Source organism: Chiloscyllium punctatum, chromosome 27 (assembly GCF_047496795.1).
Source record: "Chiloscyllium punctatum isolate Juve2018m chromosome 27, sChiPun1.3, whole genome shotgun sequence".
Taxonomy (NCBI): Eukaryota; Metazoa; Chordata; class Chondrichthyes; order Orectolobiformes; family Hemiscylliidae; genus Chiloscyllium; species Chiloscyllium punctatum.
This window is the reverse complement of record NC_092765.1, coordinates 106523-124839: the sequence shown is the minus strand read 5'-3', so window position 1 is coordinate 124839 and position 18317 is coordinate 106523. Positions and strand designations below refer to the sequence as shown.

The window sequence follows — 18317 nt, the reverse complement described above, 5'->3', positions numbered from 1 at the left end:
CCCACCCCATCTCCCCCCCACCCCCCCCATCTCCCCCCCCCCCATCTCCCCCCCCCCCATCTCCCCCCCCCCCATCTCCCCCCCCCCATCTCCCCCCCCCCCATCTCCCCCCCCCCCATCTCCCCCCCCCCATCTCCCCCCCCCCCATCTCCCTCCCCCCCCCATCTCCCCCCCCCATCACCATCCCCCCCCCATCACCATCCCCCCCCCATCACCATCCCCCCCCCATCACCATCCCCCCCCCATCACCATCCCCCCCCCATCACCATCCCCCCCCCATCACCATCCCCCCCCCATCACCATCCCCCCCCCATCACCATCCCCCCCCCATCACCATCCCCCCCCCATCACCATCCCCCCCCCATCACCATCCCCCCCCCATCACCATCCCCCCCCCATCACCGCCCCCCCCCATCATCCCCCCCCCCATCATCCCCCTCTTCTCCCCCCCCATCTTCCCCATCCCCCCCCATCATCCTCCTCCCTAATTTCACCCCCCATCCCCCTCCCTACTCCACCTGCACATCCCCTCACCAATCCACCACCTCATCTGTTCTGTGTCCTCACTCTCCCCTTTTTGTAAAGTCTTCCTCCTGTACATCCACTTTGATATGGAAATGTAGCATTTAAAAAGATTATAATAGTTTCCTGTGTAACAGTGGTTTTTATATCCTTTTACAAATGGTGACAATATACTCATTTATTTTATTCAATTACAGCACGCCCCACACCAAAGGTAAGCTCCACGCTGAAAAAAGTGCCATTCTTTGGCATGGCAGGGGGTAGAAGAGGGCCAAGTAGAGCATCCTACTGCAGAACACAACTCAATGAATCTGGAACATTAGGGGGCTCTAGCTATTCCTCCAGCTCGCCCATTACCGGAGTACGATCAAGAACCAGGTAAAAAGAGTTCCTGTCTAACCTGTAGAATGTTTGCTGACTCTGGGTGTCCAAATGAAGTAGTTTGATTCACTAACAAGGACAGTAGGATCCTAGATGAGAACTAAAATATAACTTAACCAAAGCATTTTCCTTATAATGGTTTTTTTTAATACAATGATCATTTGTGCCCCTCCTCAAATGGGTTTCTGGACAGATGAGAATATTTGTGGAAGTATATTTACATTACGTTTAAAAGAAACATTTTTTCAGCTTGCACAATTCAAGAGCTTTACCGAGAACATAAATTCAAGGGGAAACCAACAATTGAATATGCGGGAATTGGATTCTTATTGGTGGAGATGTTACCATGGAGAGACAGATAATACCCAGGTAACATTCTGAAGAACGGCCGCTGGACCTCCAGCATTAACTCCACAGATACTGCCAGAGCTGCTGAGTTTTTCCAGCAGTTATTGTTTGATTCCAACATCTGTAGTTCTGTTTTCATGGGGGATGGGGTTTGTTCAGATACAAGCCAGGCATTATTCAAATTTTAAAATAGGCAGGTTGGCTGCAATTGATCATGGTTTTGCCCTGAGAAATGAACCAGCAAATAAATGGCTGACCTATTTGTTTAGTTGGAATGGGTGCAATGCCCATACACATTCCTTTTGTCTGCAAAGCCCAGGACCCAGTGTAGTTATGTATACTACATAATTTGTGATATATCTAAATGATTTGGAGGAAAGTGTAGGTTGCTTCATTAGCAAGTTTGCAGATGACAATAAGATTGGTGGAGTAGCATATAGTGAAGAGTTCTGTCAGAGAACACAGCAGAGTATAAATAGATTGGAGAGTTGGACAGAGAAATGTCAGATGGAGTTCAATCCAGACAGTGCGAAGTGATGCATTTTGGACGATGCAATTCCAGAACGAACCATACAGTAAGTGGAAACGTCCTGGGGAAAATTGATGTACAGAGGGATCTGGGTGTTCAGGTCCATTGTTCCTAGAAGGCAGCAATATAGGTCAGTAGAATGGTCAAGAAGGGCATGCTTTCCTTCATTGGACAAGAGTGTTGAATACAAGAGTTGGCAGGTCATGTTACTGTTGTATAAGATTTTTGTTTCGTCACATTTGGAATACTGCGTACAGTTCTGGTTGCCACATTACCAAAAGGATGTGAAACCAAAAGAGAAAATGCTGGAAAATCTCAGCAGGTCTGGTAGCATCTGTAAGGAGAGAAAAGACATGACGTTTCAAGTCTAACTGACCCTTTGACTCACTTTTCTCTCCTTAAAGATGTTGCCAGACCTGCTGAGATTTTTCAGTATTTTCTCTTTTGGTTTCAGATTCCAGCATCCGCTGTAATTTGCTTTTACCAAAAGGATGTGGATGTTTTTGAGAGTGTAGAGGAGGTTCATCAGGATGTTGCCTGGTATGGAGGATGCTAGCTATGAAAAGAGGTTGCGTAGATTAGGATTATTTTCATTGGAAAGGTGGAGATTGAGGGGGGACCTGATTGAGGCCTGCAAAATCATGAGAGGTTAGATAGGGTGGATAGCAAGAAACCTTTTCTCAGAGTGGAGGACTCAATTATATGGGGTCACAAGTTCAAAGTGAGAGGGGAAAGGTTTAGGGGCGTTATATGTGAAATGTTCTTCAGAGTGGTGGGTGCCTGGAATGCACTGCCAGCGGATGTAGTAGGGGTGGGAACGATAGTGTCATTTAAGATGTATCTCGACAGATACATGAATGGGCAGGGAGCAAAGGGATACAGATCCTTAGAAAATAGGTGGCAGATTTAAATAGAGGATCTGGATTGGTGTGGGCTTGGAGCTCTGAAGGACCGGTTCCTGTACTGTAATGTTCTTTGTATGTTGTTTCCTTTACATACTAGTGCACCACACTGTGGGCCTGACTATCCTAAACTAATTGTCAATGTAATTCCTCACATTCATAGAACATTACAGTGTAGTACAGGCCCTTCGGTTTTTGATGTTGCACCGACCTATGAAACCAATCTGAAACTCATCAAATCTACGCTATTTCATTATCATCCATATGTTTATCCAATGACCATTTAAATGCCCTTAAAGTTGGCATTCCATTCCCTTACTACTCTCTGAGTAAAGAATCTACCTCTGACATCTATCACCCTTCAATTTAAACCTATGTCCCCTCATGCTAACCATTACCATTCAAGGAAAAAGGCTCTCACTATCCACCCTATGTAACCCTCTGATCATCTTGTATGTCTCTATTAAGTCACGTTCAGGGGGTGTGTTGTGAATGCTTCACTGTTAATCAGCACTGATGAGTGAACTCTTCATGGCGATGTCTTTGCCAATCAGAGTACATATGCTGGGCAATCAACACTCACATTTCATGCAGTATAAATGTTGGTTTTCCTCTTGAATTTTTATTTTTGTGAAATGTTTTAACGAGTGCAGGATGACAGTTTTCATCAAAGTTTGTCTTTGCTTTAAAATATTCAAATTCTGTCCTGCAAAATTACTAAATGTTTTAATAGCTGACCACAGGCAATGCACTAGGTGACTGGAGGATAGCTGATGTAGTTCCTTTGTTCAGTAAGGGCAGCAGGGACAGGCTAGATAATTACAGACCAATTAGTCTGACATCAGTGGTCGGGAAATTATTGGAAAAATTCTGAATAACTGGATTAATCAATTCTGGGAGAAGCAGGGATTGATCAAGGATAGTCGGCATGGATTTATTAGAGGGAGATTGTGTCTGATTTATTTGACCTTTTTTGAAAAGGTGACTAAATATATTGGTAGTGCGGTGGATCTGGTTTATTTAGTCTTCTAGTAAGGATTTGACAAGGTCCCATATGGAAGACTGGTCCAAAAGGTGAAAGCCATGGATCCAAGGCAAGTTGACAAATAGGATTCAGAATTGGCTTACAAAAAGGAGGCAAAGAATGATGGTGCAGGCTTTTGTAATTGGAAGCCTGTGACCAGTGGTGTACTAGGACCCTTACTGTTTGTTATGTACATTAATGACTTAGATGTGAACATAGAAGGTATAATTAGTAAGTTTGCAGATGAGACAAAAATTGGTGGTGTTTGTTCGCAGGTAAAGGGACGGCTGGAAAATGGGAAGCCTTCAGAAATGAGATAACAAGAATCCAGAGAAAGTGTATTCCTGTCAGGGTGAAAGGGAAGGCTGGTAGGTATAGGGAATGCTGGATGACTTACGAAATTGAGGGTTTGGTTAAGAAAAAGAAGGAAGCATATGTCAGGTATAGACAGGATAGATCGAGTGAATCCTTATTCTGGATTAGTGGTGCTGAAAGAGCACAGCAGTTCAGGCAGCATCCAAGTAGCTTCGAAATCGACGTTTGGGGCAAAAGCCCTCCATCAGGAATATTCCTGATGAAGGGCTTTTGCCCGAAACGTCGATTTCGAAGCTACTTGGATGCTGCCTGAACTGCTGTGCTCTTCCAGCACCACTAATCCAGAATCTGGTTTCCAGCATCTGCAGTCATTGTCTTTACCTCGAATGAATCCTTAGAAGAGTATGAAGGAAGTAGGAGTATACTTAAGAGGGAAATCAGGAGAGCAAAATTGGGACATGAGATAGCTTTGGCAAATAGAATTAAGGAGAATCCAAAGGGTTTTTACAAATATATTAAGGACAAGAGGGTAACTAGGGAGAGAATAGGGCCCCTCAAAGATCAGCAAGGCAGCCTTTGTGTGGAGCCACAGAAAAAGGGGGGGATACTAAATGAATATTTTGCATCAGTATTTACTGTGGGAAAAGGATATGGAAGATATAGACTGTAGGGAAATAGATGGTGACATCTTGCAAAATGTCCAGATTACAGAGGAGGAAGTGCTGGATGTCTTGAAACGGTTAAAGGTGGTTAAATCCCCAGGACCTGATCAGGTGTACCCTAGAAATCTGTGGGAAGCTAGAGAAGTGATTGCTGGGCCTCTTGCTGAGATATTTGTATCATCGATAGTCACAGGTGAGGTGCCAGATGACGAGATTGGCAAACGTGGTGCCACTGTTTAAGAAGGGCGGTAAAGACAAGCCAGGGAACTATAGACCGGTGAGCCTGACCTCAGTGGTGGGCAAGTTGTTGGAGGGAATCCTGAGGGACAGGATGCACATGTATTTGGAAAGACAAGGACTGATTAGGGATAGTCAACATGTCTTTGTGCGTGGGAAATCATGTCTCACAAACTTGATTGAGTTTTTTGAAGAAGTGACAAAGAAGATTGATGAGGGCAGAGCAGTAGATGTGATCTATATGGACTTCAGTAAGGCTTTTGACAAGGTTCCCCATGGGAGACTGATTAGCAAGGTTAGATTTCATGGAATAAAGGGAGAACGAGCCATTTGGATACAGAACTGGCTCAAAGGTAGAAGACAGAGGGTGGTGGTGGAGGGTTGTTTTCAGACTGGAGGCCTGTGACCAGTGGAGTGCCACAAGGATCTGTGCTGGGTCCTCTACTTTTTGTCATTTACATAAATTATTTGGATGTGAGCATAAGAGGTACAGGACACCAAACTTGAAGGTGTAGTGGACAGCAAAGAGGGTTTCCTCAAATTCCAACAGGATCTGGTCCAGATGGGCCAATGGGCTGAGAAGTGGCAGATGGAGTTTAATTCAGATTAAATTTGCTGCATTTTGGGAAAGCAAATCTTAGCAGGACTTATACACATAATGGTAAGGTCCTAGGGAGTGTTGCTGATCAAAGAGACCTTGGAGTGCTGGTTCATGGCTCCTTGAAAGTGGAATCACAGGTCGATAGGATAGTGAAGAAGGCGTTTGGTATGCTTTCCTTTATTGGTCAGAGTATTGAGTACAGGAGTTGGGAGGTCATGTTGCGGCTGTACAGGACATTGGTTAGGCCACTGTTGGAATATTGCATGTAATTCTGGTCTCCTTCCTATTCAAAATGATGTTGTGAAACTTGAAAGGGTTCAGAAAAGATTTGCAAAGATGTTGCCAGGGTTGGAGGATTTGAGCTACAGGGAGAGGTTGAACAGGCTGGGGCTGTTTTCCCTGGAGCGTCGGAGGCTGAGGGGTGACCTTATAGAGGTTTACAAAATTATGAGGGGCATGGATAGGATAAATAGACAAAGTCTTTTCCCTGGGGTCGGGAAGTTCAGAACTAGAGGGCATAGGTTTAGGGTGAGAGGGGAAAGTGACCTAAAGGGCAACCTTTTCACGCAGAGGATGGTACGTGTATGGAATGAGCTACCAGAGGAAGTGGTGTAGGCTTGTACTATTGCAACATTTAAAAGGCTTTTGGATGGGTATATGAATAGGAAGGGTTTGGTTGGATATGGGCTGGGTACTGGTAGATGGGACTAGATTGGGTTGGGATATCTGGTCGGCATGGACAGGTTGGACCATAGGGTCTTGTTTCCATGCTGTACGTCTCTATGACTCTAGTGGAGAGGATGATCTCAGGCTAGTCTATTGATTAGGTAAATTGGGCAGAGCTTTGGCAGATGGAATTTATTCCCCATAAATACGAGGTAATCCAATTTGGGAAGGTTAATAGAAAAGGACATGCACAATGTATACATGCGTATGTAAGGTCCAGACAACTGAAGACAGACGAAAATTTGGAGGAATATCGGGAATGTAGGACCAATCTGAAACGAGGAACGAAGAGGGCTAAAAGGGGTCATGAGATATCCTTGGCAAGCAGGGTTAAGGAAAACCCCAAAGCCTTTTATTCATATATAAGGAGCAGGAGGGTAAATAGGGAAAGGTTTGGCCCACTCAAGGACAAAAGAGGAAAGATATGTGTGGAGTCAGAGAAAATGGGTGAGATTCTTAATGAGTACTTTGCATTGGTATTCACCGAAGAGCATGACATGATGGATGTTGAGGTTAGGGATAGATTTTTGATTACTGTAGGTCAAGTTGGCATAAGGAGGGAAGAAGTGTTGTGTATTCAAAAAGACATTAAGGTGGACAAGTCCCCAGGTCCGGATGGGATCTATCCCAGGTTACTGAGGGAAGCAAGAGAGGAAATAGCTGGGGCTTTAACAGATATCTTTGCTGCATCCTTGAAAACGGGGGAGGTCCCAGAGGACTGGTGAATTGCTAATGTTGTCCCTTGTTTAAGAAGGGTAGCAGGGATAATCCAGGTAATTAAGGACTAGTGAGCTTGACATCAGTGGTAGGGAAGCTACTGGAGAAGATACAAAGGGATAGGGTATATACTCATTTGGAAGAAAATGTGCTTATCAAGGATAGGCGGCATAATTTTGTGCCGAGAAGGTCATGCCTTACAAAGCTAATAGAATTCTTTGAGGAGGTGACAAAGTTGATTGATGAGGGAAGGGATTTAGATGTCATATACATGGACTTTAATTAGGTGTTTGATAAGGTTCCCCATGGTAGGCTGATGAAGAAGGTGAAGTCGCATGGGGTCCAGGGTCTTTTAGCTAAATGGATAGAGAACTATTTGGGCAACAGGAGACAGAGAATAGTAGTGGAAGTGAGCTTCTCAAAATGGAGACCTGTGACCAGTGGTGTCGCACAGGGATCTGTGCTGGGTCCATCATTGTTTGTGATATACAGTGGAACCTTGATTATCCGAATACTGATGATCTGAAAATCGGATTATGTGAAGATGATCTCGGGGTCTCGACAGAAACATTACATCAAACATGTGTCCAACACTGATTCCGTCTTTTGTTTATAATGATTAAAAGTGCTGCTGAGAACAGTCCTGAACTGATGGGAGCGCAGACACCGTCTCTAAATGACTGCCCTCCCGCCCTCTCACTCTATTCCCACACTTACCCTGGAATTTTACACAGGCATGTATCCTAAACTCCCCTTCCCAGATAGTTTCTCTAACATTATCCTGTACAGAGCTGAGGTGGAACCTGTCAAAACGTTGCAGTGAAAAGGTGTGTGTGTGTGTGTGCGCGCGCGCGCGCCTTGTTGGTGTCCAGTCTGGCTGTCCTGGAGAGGGGGCAGGGCAGAAAGGGGTAGGGTGGGTGCGGGGGCAGACGAGTTGCGCGGAGGGTGGGGGTGGGAGCAGGCGGAGTGGTCAGGGGGGCAGGTGGGTGTTGGTGTTGGGCGGGGTTTGGGGGGGCAGTGTTGGGCGGGGCTCGGGGGGCGCGTGGTGTCGGACGGTGGTTCGGGGGGAGCGCGGTGTCGGACGGTGGTTCAGGGGGAGAACGGTGTTGGATGGCGGTTCGGGGGGAGCGTGGTGTCGGACGGTGGTTCAGGGGGAGCGGTTTGGTCAGAGAATACAGCAGAATATAGATGGATTGGAGAGTTGGGCAGTGAACTGCACCTGCCATTTCTATGTGGACAAATGCCAGGTGATGTATTTTGGAATGCAATTCCAGAGCGAACTATACAGTAAGTGGAAAAGTAGGGGAAATTGATGTACAGAAACATCTGGGTGTTCAGGTCCATTATTCCCTGAAGGTGGCAAAATAGGTCAGTAGAGTGGTCATAGAGATGTACAGCATGGAAACAGACCCTTCGGTCCAACCCGTCCATGCTGACCAGATATCCCAACCCAATCTAGTCCCTCTGCCAGCACCCGGCCCACGTCCCTCCAAACCCTTCCTATTCATATACCCATCCAAATGCCTCTTAAATGTTGCAATTGTACCAGCCTCCACCACTTCCTCTGGCAGCTCATTCCATACACGTACCACCCTCTGTGTGAAAAAGTTGCCTCTTAGGTCTCTTTTATATCTTTCTCCTCTCAACCTAAACCTATGCCCTCTAGTTCTGGACTCCCTGACCCCAGGGAAAAGACTTTGTTTATTTACCCTATCCGTGCCCCTCATAATTTTGGAAACCTCTATAAGGTCACCCATCAGCCTCCAATGCTCCAGGGAAAACAGCCCCAGCCTGTTCAGCCTCTCCCTATAGCTCAAATAAGTGTATAAGTCTTGCTAAGATTTGCTTTCCCAAAATTCAGCACTTCCCATTTATCTGAATTAAACCCCATCTGCCACCTCTCAGCCCATTTGCCCATCTGGTCAAGATCCTGTTGTAATCTGAGGTATCCCTCTTCGCTGTCCATTACCACCGCTAATTTTGGTGTCATCTGCAAACTTACTAACTGTACTTCTTATGCTCGCATCCAAATCATTTATGTGAATAGCAAAAAGTAGAGTACCCAGCGCCGATCCTTGTGGTACTCCACTGGTTACAGGCCTCCAGTCTGAAAAACAACCCTCCTCCACCACCTCTGTCTTCTACCTTTGAGCCAATTATGTGTCCAAATGGCTAGTTCTTCCTGTATTTGGTGAGATCTAACCTTGCTAATTAGTCTCCCATGGGGACCCTTGTGGAACGCCTCACTGAAGTCCATATAGATCACATCTACTGCTCTGCCCTAGTGGTCAAAAAAGCGTATGGCATGCTTTCCTTCATCAGACGGAGTACTGAGTACAAGAGTTAGCACGTCGTGTTACTGTTGTATAAGACTTTGGTTCAGCTACATTTGGAATACTGCGTACTGTTCTGATCGCCACTTTACCAAAAGGAGGTGGAAGCTTTGGAGAGGTTGCAGAGGAGGTTCACCAGGATGTTGCTTGGTATGGAGGGTTCTAACTATGAGGAGAGGTTGAGTAGATTAGGATTATTTTCATTGGCAACAAGGAGGTTGAAAGGGGACCTGATTGAAGCCTACAAAATCATGAGAGGTGTAGACAGGATGGATAGCAAGAAACTTTTTCCCAGACCGGAGGACTCAATTACTCGGGGTCACAAGTTCAAAGTGAGAGGGGAAAAGTTTAGTGGAGACATATGTGGAAAGTTCTTCATGCAGAGGGTGGTGGGTGCCTGGAATGCATTATCAGTGGAGGTGGTAGGGACAGGAATTATAGCGTTGTTTAAGATGTGTCTAGATAGATACGTGAATAGGCAGGGAGCAAAGGGATACAGATCCTTAGAAAATAGGCAGCAGATTTAGCTAGAGCATATGGATCAGTGTAGGCTTGGAGGGCTGAAGGGCCTGTTCCTGTACTGTAATGTTCTTTGGTATGGAGCGTTGGTTAGGCCACAGATGGAATACTGTGTACAGTTCTGCTTGTCACACTCACAGAAGGATGTGATTGCACTGGAAATGGTGCAGAGGAGATTCACCAGGATGTTGTGTGGGATGAACAGCCTTGGTTATGAGAGATTGGATAGACTGGGTTTTTTTTCCTTAGAACGGAGGAGGCTGGAGGGGAGTTTGATTGAGGTATACAAAATTATGAAAGGCATAGAGTAGATAGTGAGAATCTCTTCCCCATGGCACATGTGTCTTAAGATCAGAGGGCATAAGTTTAAGGTGAGGATCAAGTGACTTAGAGGAAATCCAAGGAAAGGCTTTTTCATCTAGAGGGTCGCAAATATAAGGAACATGCTCGCTTAGATGGTGGTGGAGGCAAGTACTCTTGCAACGTTCAAGAAGCATCTGGATTAATACTTAAAATGCCTGAGCATTGTAGGCTGTGGATCAAGTTCACGTAAATGGGATTGGTGTGATTTGGTGCTTACTGGTTGGCATAGACATGACGGACCAAAAGTCCTGTTTCAATGCTGTATGACTCAATTAATTTACTTTTACTTTAAGGAGTGAAGAAACACCATGCTTTGTCCAATAAATGTATAAATAATCTTAATGCTATCACAACATTGTCAATTGCAATTCTTTTTACCTTTATCATTAGGAGTGGCTCAGGAACTGGCTTGACAAGCCCTCCCCTTGCAACCCAGACCGTGATCCCTCTGAAACACTGTAAGATTCCTGAACTACCTCTTGAGAAAGGCATTCTGTTTGAGCTTCACCTTCTCTTCTGCCACCTTGTAGCTTTGTTTGTTCATTACATCAACATCTATAAAACAGTGTGGTGGTATCCTCCAACTCATCCACCTTCATTTACATCACTGGTGAGTATCAATGTGTTGTTCCTTGTGATCTGACAAATTAGAGTTTTCTCCTGGCCAAATAGTTCATGGAACCAATTTTCTCTTGGACTGTCTAAAATGCTAATCAAACTTCATGTTCACAACAGAAAATACATGCACATTTATGTTTACTGTGCTTTTAAATTTATAACATTTTAATGGGTATTTGGATTCTGGGTAATCCAAGATGGAGGACGGGAAAAATTTCTGGCTGTAAGAGCTGCTCCTTTTTTGAGGTATTTTAGGTGTTGGAGGTGATTTCCTCAAATTCCAGGAGCAGCAATTACTGTTTTATATGCTGTTGCATTGTTCTGGAACCTTGGAAAAAGAAAGTCATAACAACAGCAGTTTAAAAGGGAGAAGAGCAGACAAAGGAAGCACATGGTGAGGACAGTGCAGGATAGAGAGAGAGAGAGAGAGAAAACCTGCACAGTTACCGCCTTTGCTATTTGAATTCGTGCCAGAGAATGTGGTGAAGGCTGGTACAGTTGCAACATTTAAGAGGCATTTGGATGGGTATATGAATAGGAGGGGTTTGGAGGGATATGGGCCAGGCGGTGGCAGTTGGAACTAGGTTGGGTTGGAATATCTGGTCGGCATGGACGGGTTGGACCGAAGTGTCTGTTTCCATGCTGTAAATCTCTATGACTCTATGGTAAAACCTTAATTTTAGCCATGCTGTCTCATTGCATCCTGAGCATTAAGTATGGTGTTTCCAGTATCTAGAAAGTTCCTGTTATGCCCTGATAGTGAAAATTATAGGTCGGACAAAATAACAAATTTAAATCAAGAATAAAGGTCTTTTACTATCTAATCTACATCAGTGCAAAATTTATAGGATCATAAGCTCTCCTTGACTACATTGAAAATTTACTGTGCAACTTTCATGTGAATCAACAGTCCTTTCATATTTGTCAATTTTGAAAAAAAAATGTTTATCCAGGATTATTCTTTATTTTGCTGTGCATATCAGTCATTTACCAAAGAAAATGAAATTTCTGATGGTTTAAATTTTAAATGTTTTCTTTTCCAGCTCTGACTGTTTTGATCGAATTTACTGCCACCAGTACAAATGCTGTTTAGGAACCTAAGTCAATTGATAGTAATTTTGAAAATTTAATTGTTCCTTTTAGCTCCCCAAGTCCCATCCTTTGCCCTCAAACTCTTCATGCCAATTTACTCAATACCTAGTATTAGCAAATCTTGGAAACCATCCAGAGGTGAAATAAAATAAAGTACTACATATCTATTGACAGACTTCACCATATAGCAAACGTCCCATTCTTGAAAACTCATTCAACATATTTAAACCCCCAGCCCCCCCCCCCCCCCGCCACAAAGCATTTCATCCCTTAGGAAAACAAACATTTGTATTCGTAATCCCACGTTAAAGATTAAGATTTTAATTACCTCTTGGAACCATCAATAAAACTAAAACTCAGACACCCCCACTGTGATAGTGATAGGTCATGGAAACAGTAATAACGTTATGATACCATTTAAAGCTATGTCACCAAACATCCATTGAAAATGCTAGAACAGATTTTATTCTCCCAGTTACAGGCAGGCAAGGTTATTTTCAACACTTAAGTAACTTGACAGCTTTACATGTTTTACTTGTCCTTCATAAAGGATTACATCTCTACCATAAACTCATGAAGAATGCACCATAGTTAGAGACCTTCCCTGGGCCAAAAATTATTTCAGTTTGTCCTGTGCACTGAGATTAAAAAGCCCACCTGATTTGTAATTTGCTCTTGTGTGCCTCACATCCCTTTTTATGACTGACAGAAATGGAATCTATTGGAAATAGGGGCTGGATTTGTGGATCTGGATCCCACCTGCTCTTTTTAAAGATCCAGAGTGTCTGATTGGCTACTGAATGGCCTAATGAAGCATCAATATATAGTTCATTTTATGAGCTAAATTAAAATGATAGGAATCTGGAAAGGAGGTAGATAGAAAACAGGAAACATTAGGCCAGTCAATTAAGACATCAGATCGAGAAAATGCTGTGATCAATGTTTAAGACAGTTTCATTATTGCACTTAGAAAAGCATAGTTTGAGCAGGAAAAGCCATCTTGGGAAAAGAAAGTCATTTTTAACAAATTTATTGAGTTTTTATTAGATTAAGTAAACCCTGAAGTTAGTTTGCCAAGGATTTGACAACATACTATGTGAAAGGTTAATGTGCAATATACAAACTCATGTTGCGCCTAACATAACATGTACGTGACATGTTGAGGTAATAACATTAACAATTGGTTAATGGACTGACTGCAAAGAGTAGGGATAAACTAGACATTTCAAGTTGTCAGGCTGGAACTAGTGAAGTGCCACAAGACTCGATTTTGGGGACCTGACTGTTTACCAACTGGCTCCACTGTTGTTTTTCATTTATGTAAATGATTTGGATGCGCATATAGGAAAAATGGTTAGTAAGTTTGCAGATGACACCAAATTTGGTAGTGTAGTGGGCAGGGAAGAAGGTAATCTAAGAGTATAGTGGGATCTTGATCAGCAGGGCCAATGGGCTACGGAATGGCAGATGGAGTTTAATTTAGATAAATGTGAAGTGTTGTATTTTGGTAAGACAAACCAGGGTGGTGCTTACACAGTTAATGATGGAGCATTGTGGAGTGTTATCGAACAGAGAGCCATAGGGGATCAGATACATAATTCCTTGAATGTGGTTTCACAGGTAGACAGGGTGGTGAAGCAGGCATTTGGCTTGCTTGCCGTTATTGATCGGAGCATTGAGTACAGGAGTTAGGGTGTCATGTTCCAATTGTACAGATCATTGGCAAGGCCACATTTGGAGCACTGCATACACTTCTGGATACACTGCTATAGGAAGGATATTATTAAATTGGAAAGGGTACAGAAAGGATTTACAAGGATGTTGCCGGGACTGGAGGGTTTGAGTTATAAGGAGATGCTGGATAGGCTAGGTAATTTTTCCTTGGAGAGTAGGAGATTGAGGGTGTCATCCCATTTTCTTCCTCTCAGTCAAAGCAAAATGCTCAAAGACATCTCCTCATCTATATTTCAGGACCTGGAGGGAGAGAGAATGAGTGCCTGTGTGCACAGAGACATGATTTCACGGTCTTCTCTGGAACAGCAGTTTCTCATTGAACTATATAGCCATTTTACAGGGAAGAACATTCAGATAAGGCGACATACATATTAATTGGGTTACCATTACAATCATTGAGTGCCAGTAGTTAAGATTAAGCCATCTGTTGTTACACAATGAATAACTGGCTTCACATAATAAATACTTGTCACCTTGTTAAACTGACATCACATATTGAATGCTTGCAATATTGTTAAATGGCTTGACATAATGAATGCTTTTCCATCTTGTTAACCCATTACCCTTGTCTCCAGAACCCCGTTGTTAACTGTAAGTTCTTATCTGATCTGAGTCATGCTCTGCTGAACCTCTTGTTTCACAAAACTCAGAACTTAACTCTTTCCCTACCTGCTTTAACCCTATACACATTCTCAAGGGGTGACCTTATAGAGGTTTATAACATAATGAGTGACATAGACAAGTTGAATAGCAGAAGTATTTTCCCGAGGATAGGGGAGTTCAAAACTGTAAGATGTAAGTTTAAGGTAAAGGGAAAGATTTAAAAGGGATCTGAGCGGCTTTTCGGAGGGTGCTGCATGTATAGAATGAACTACCAGAGGAAGTGATGGATGCAGATACAATTAAAATATTTAAAAGACATTGACAGATGCATGAATAGGAATCAGTTAGAGGGATATGGGCCAAGCACAGGCACTATTTGGTTGGGATACTTGGTCGGCATGGATGAATTGGACCGAAGGGTCTGTTTCCGTGCTATGTGACTCTATGATTTGGACAAAGAAATTGAGGATAATATATTTAATTTTGCTATCAGTACAAAGCTGAGAAGGAAAATAGGATGTGAGAAGGGCATAATGAGGTGTGTTAGGTTTCATTGGTTGAGGGATTGAGTTCCCGAACCGCAATATCATGCTGCAACTATGCAAAATGCTGGTGCGGCCACACTTGGAATATTGTGCACAGTTCTGGTCCCCATACTTCGGGAAGGATGTGGAAGCATTGGAAAAGGTGCAGAGGAAATTTACCAGGATGTTGCCTGGTCTGGAGGGAAGGTCTTATGAGGAAAGGCTGAGGGACTTGAACCTGTTTTCATTGGAGAGAAGAAGGCTAAGAGGGGATTTGATAGAGACATACAAGATGATCAGAGGATTAGGTAGGGTAGACAGTAAAAGTCTTTTTCCTAGGATGATGATGTAAACTTGTACGAGGGGGAATAACTACAAATTGAGGGGTGATAGATTTAAGACAGATGTCAGAGGCAGGTTCTTTACGCAGAGAGTGGTAAGGGCGTGGAATGCCCTACCAGCCAATGTAGTCAACTCAGCCACAATCAGGAGATTTAAACAGTCCTTAGATAAGCACGTGGATGATTTTGGGATAGCGTAGGGGACAAGCTGAGAATAGTTCATGGTCGGTGCAACATTGAGGGCCGATAGTATATTGAATGTTAAGTGGGAAACTGGCTGACAAATGTCATATAATTTGGATAGGTGTAATGTTATTCATTTTGGTAGTAAGAATAGGAAAGCAAAATTTTTTTATTTATAAAGCATGAAACTTTGAAAGGTTGATATTCAGAGAAATTCTCACTCATACAAGGATGTGAAATCAGCATGCCAGCAATTACAAAAGATCATGAGTTGGGAGTCTTATTACTATTGCACAGAGTTTTAGTGAGATTATTCTTGGAGTATGTGCATGGCTTTAGTCTCCATTTCTAGAGAAAAATATACTACTGTTGGATAGGAGGCAATGGCCTAATGGTGTTATTGCTAGACTGTTACCAAGTAATGAGACCCAGCTAATGTTCTGGGGATCCGGGTTTGAATCACGCCATGGCAGATGGTGGAATTTGAATTCCATAATAATCTGAAATAAGAGTCTAATGATGACCGTCAAACGTTTATCAATTTCCAGAAAAAACGTGCCTCGTTCACTAACATCTTTTAGGGAAGGGAACTGCCATCCTGACCTGGTCTGACCTTTCTATGACTCCAGACCCACAACAGTGTGGTTGACTTTTAACTGCCCTCTGGGCAATTAGGGATGGGCAATAAATACTGACTCAGCCAGTGCTGCCCACATCTGTGGATGAATAAAAATAAATGTTCAGTAGATTGGTTCTTGGGATGAGAGGCTGAGTAAATTGGATCTATGTTCTCTGGAATTTAGAAGAATGAAAGGTGATCTCATTGCAACATACAAGATTCTGAAGGGGGTTGTTAGGCTGGGCAGTCAGTTATTTTCCTTGGCTAAGGAAATCTAGAATCTCAGACAAAATTTCAGAATAAGGGATCAATCTCAGGATGAGGGATCAATCTAAGGAGACGTGTGTTCATTGCAGAGTTATGAATATTTGAAATTGAGCTCCCCAGAATTTTGAGGGTATTCCATTCTTCAGTATTTTTAAGCCTGAAATCGACAGATTGTTGGTCTGTCTGGGCATCAAGGGACATAAGAACTGGGCAAGAACGTAGAGTTGAAAGAGAAAATTAGTGACAATCGTATTGAGTGATGAAGCAGGCAAAGTCTGTTGTTGTGTTCTTATATTCTGTGACACTACAACAAAATGATGAATTATGTTGAAGTATGGTTTTCTCTCCATTTGTAGAATTTCCATCTGATTGATTACAATTTATTAGTCCTCGCTATTATTGTGTTGGCACGTCGTCTTATAATTGCAGTTGTAAAAGAGGTAAGCTCCATATAACTTCTGCTTTTAAGTAATGTTCACTTTTCCAGATGGGTACATACTAGCAGAGAAGCCTTTTTGTTTTGTTCTGCTGAATTCTTTTAAAACAATTGAGTAAAAACTGCTACAGTTTGCAGCATAAACAGTACATTTGATTTTTTCCATCAATATGTTAGAGTGGATGAAAACAATTTCCATCAAAATCCCAATTACCCCAAACTAATAAAATGAGATTGATCAGTCTCCACAGTCCAAGTGGGCAATTGTTATGATCCCAGCTGATGATAATACTGGACAAGCCACAAAGTGAAATCTTGTTTAATAACCCATAAGTTCTATTTTTCCAATTTATTTATCATGATGGTCAGTCAGCGAACATAATCACAGGAGTCTGCCAATGTAGTTTCAACAAATGAATATCATTGTTTATTAAATGCGAAAGTTAGAAAAAGTAAACTACTTTATACAATATAAGAACTATTTAAAGTGGTCTTATTGCAAATATCTGAAAGAAAGTTTTAATCCTTCTGCCCCGCCCACAGCAACCTTACAGATACTCAAATCTCAGTAAAGAACTACTCTGTTTCGATTTTAATGTTCCTTGTTCAGTTGGCACAGCTTTTTAATTTCTTTCTGGCAAGAGTCTGCATTCACTCAATATTAACTTCTTTAGTTTGTGTCTCTTCTTGAAACCCTTAAACAAACTGCTAATGCAACTAACTTATTCCTTAAACATATGCTCCTTAATTTCATGCACTCAAAAGTCTTGTAGCATGTAAAGTCTTCTGTTCCTGGAGCTTTTCTGTTTGAAAACTTAAAGCCACTCAGAACTTCTTTTTCTGCTCAGTGTTTTGGACAGTGCTATAAAGGTCACAGGCTTTTTTCTTTCTGAATGACTTGTTTTTGTGTCTGAAAGAAATCTGCACTCACTGACCTTTTGGAAGGCTCTCGCTGTCTAAAATAACTTTTTTCTGTTTTTTTTGTCTCTCTGTGTCTAAGGATAACACCGCAGTTTTGGTCTTCTCTTGTGCTGGCTTAAAGCTTCATTTAAATGCATGTATGCATATTTCCAAACAATCTAGTATGAAATTGAAATGAAAACCATGTTTCCCTTCTTCAATTCTCTCAATATATAAGTACAAATCAAGCATAAGGGTAGTCATTATTCTGTCCACAGTATACCTCTGTTTCTAACTAATAATGATATTTGATTTGCATTTACATTATAGCTCCCTGCAAAAAACAAACTGAAAAGGTCACTTTTAGATTTCCTATTTCAATTTCCTGATCACATCTATTCTACTTATATAGCTTTCACTTTGATAATACATAACACTTTTCCACTATCATCTATTAAAGTTCATTTTGATCACATTTCTTCTCTTTCGTCATTGCTCTTGATAAACCATTTGGATGGGTAGATGAATAAGAAGGGTTTCAAATGGTAAGGGCCAAATGCTGACAAATGGGGCTACAGCAGTTCAGGATAACAATGTGCACTGCTTTTAAATTGTATAGTTGTAGCATTAGACTTCTAATGCAAGTTTCATTTTTTATGAAATGGCAAAGTGTTTTAAACACTGCATTTTTATTTTTAATTGTGGGCCAAAATCAGAAAGAATTGTTTTAAAATGAAGGACTGTAGAAGAAGTTGGTGTATTTTTAAACACAAGGTACTGGAAATCATTGAGAGTTCTGTTTACACTGCTGTTTTGCAAGC

At 42.3% G+C, this 18317-nt stretch overlaps 1 protein-coding gene across 5 annotated transcripts in view; it reads left to right on the top strand.

The window, feature by feature from the left end:
* Window positions 1-699: 699 nt before the first annotated feature.
* Window positions 700-18317, top strand: part of tmem39b (transmembrane protein 39B) — a 77667-nt gene continuing 60049 nt past the window's right edge. For 2 of the 5 annotated variants that reach the window (XM_072547877.1, XM_072547880.1), the window contains exons 1-3: window positions 700-900; window positions 10570-10789; window positions 16517-16600. In XM_072547877.1, coding sequence (XP_072403978.1) covers window positions 773-900; window positions 10570-10789; window positions 16517-16600 — 432 coding nt within the window. In that variant the 5' untranslated portion in view covers window positions 700-772. The remainder of the gene's footprint in view (window positions 901-10569; window positions 10790-16516; window positions 16601-18317) is intronic. The other 3 variants (XM_072547882.1, XM_072547878.1, XM_072547881.1) reach the window with 3 other exon arrangements.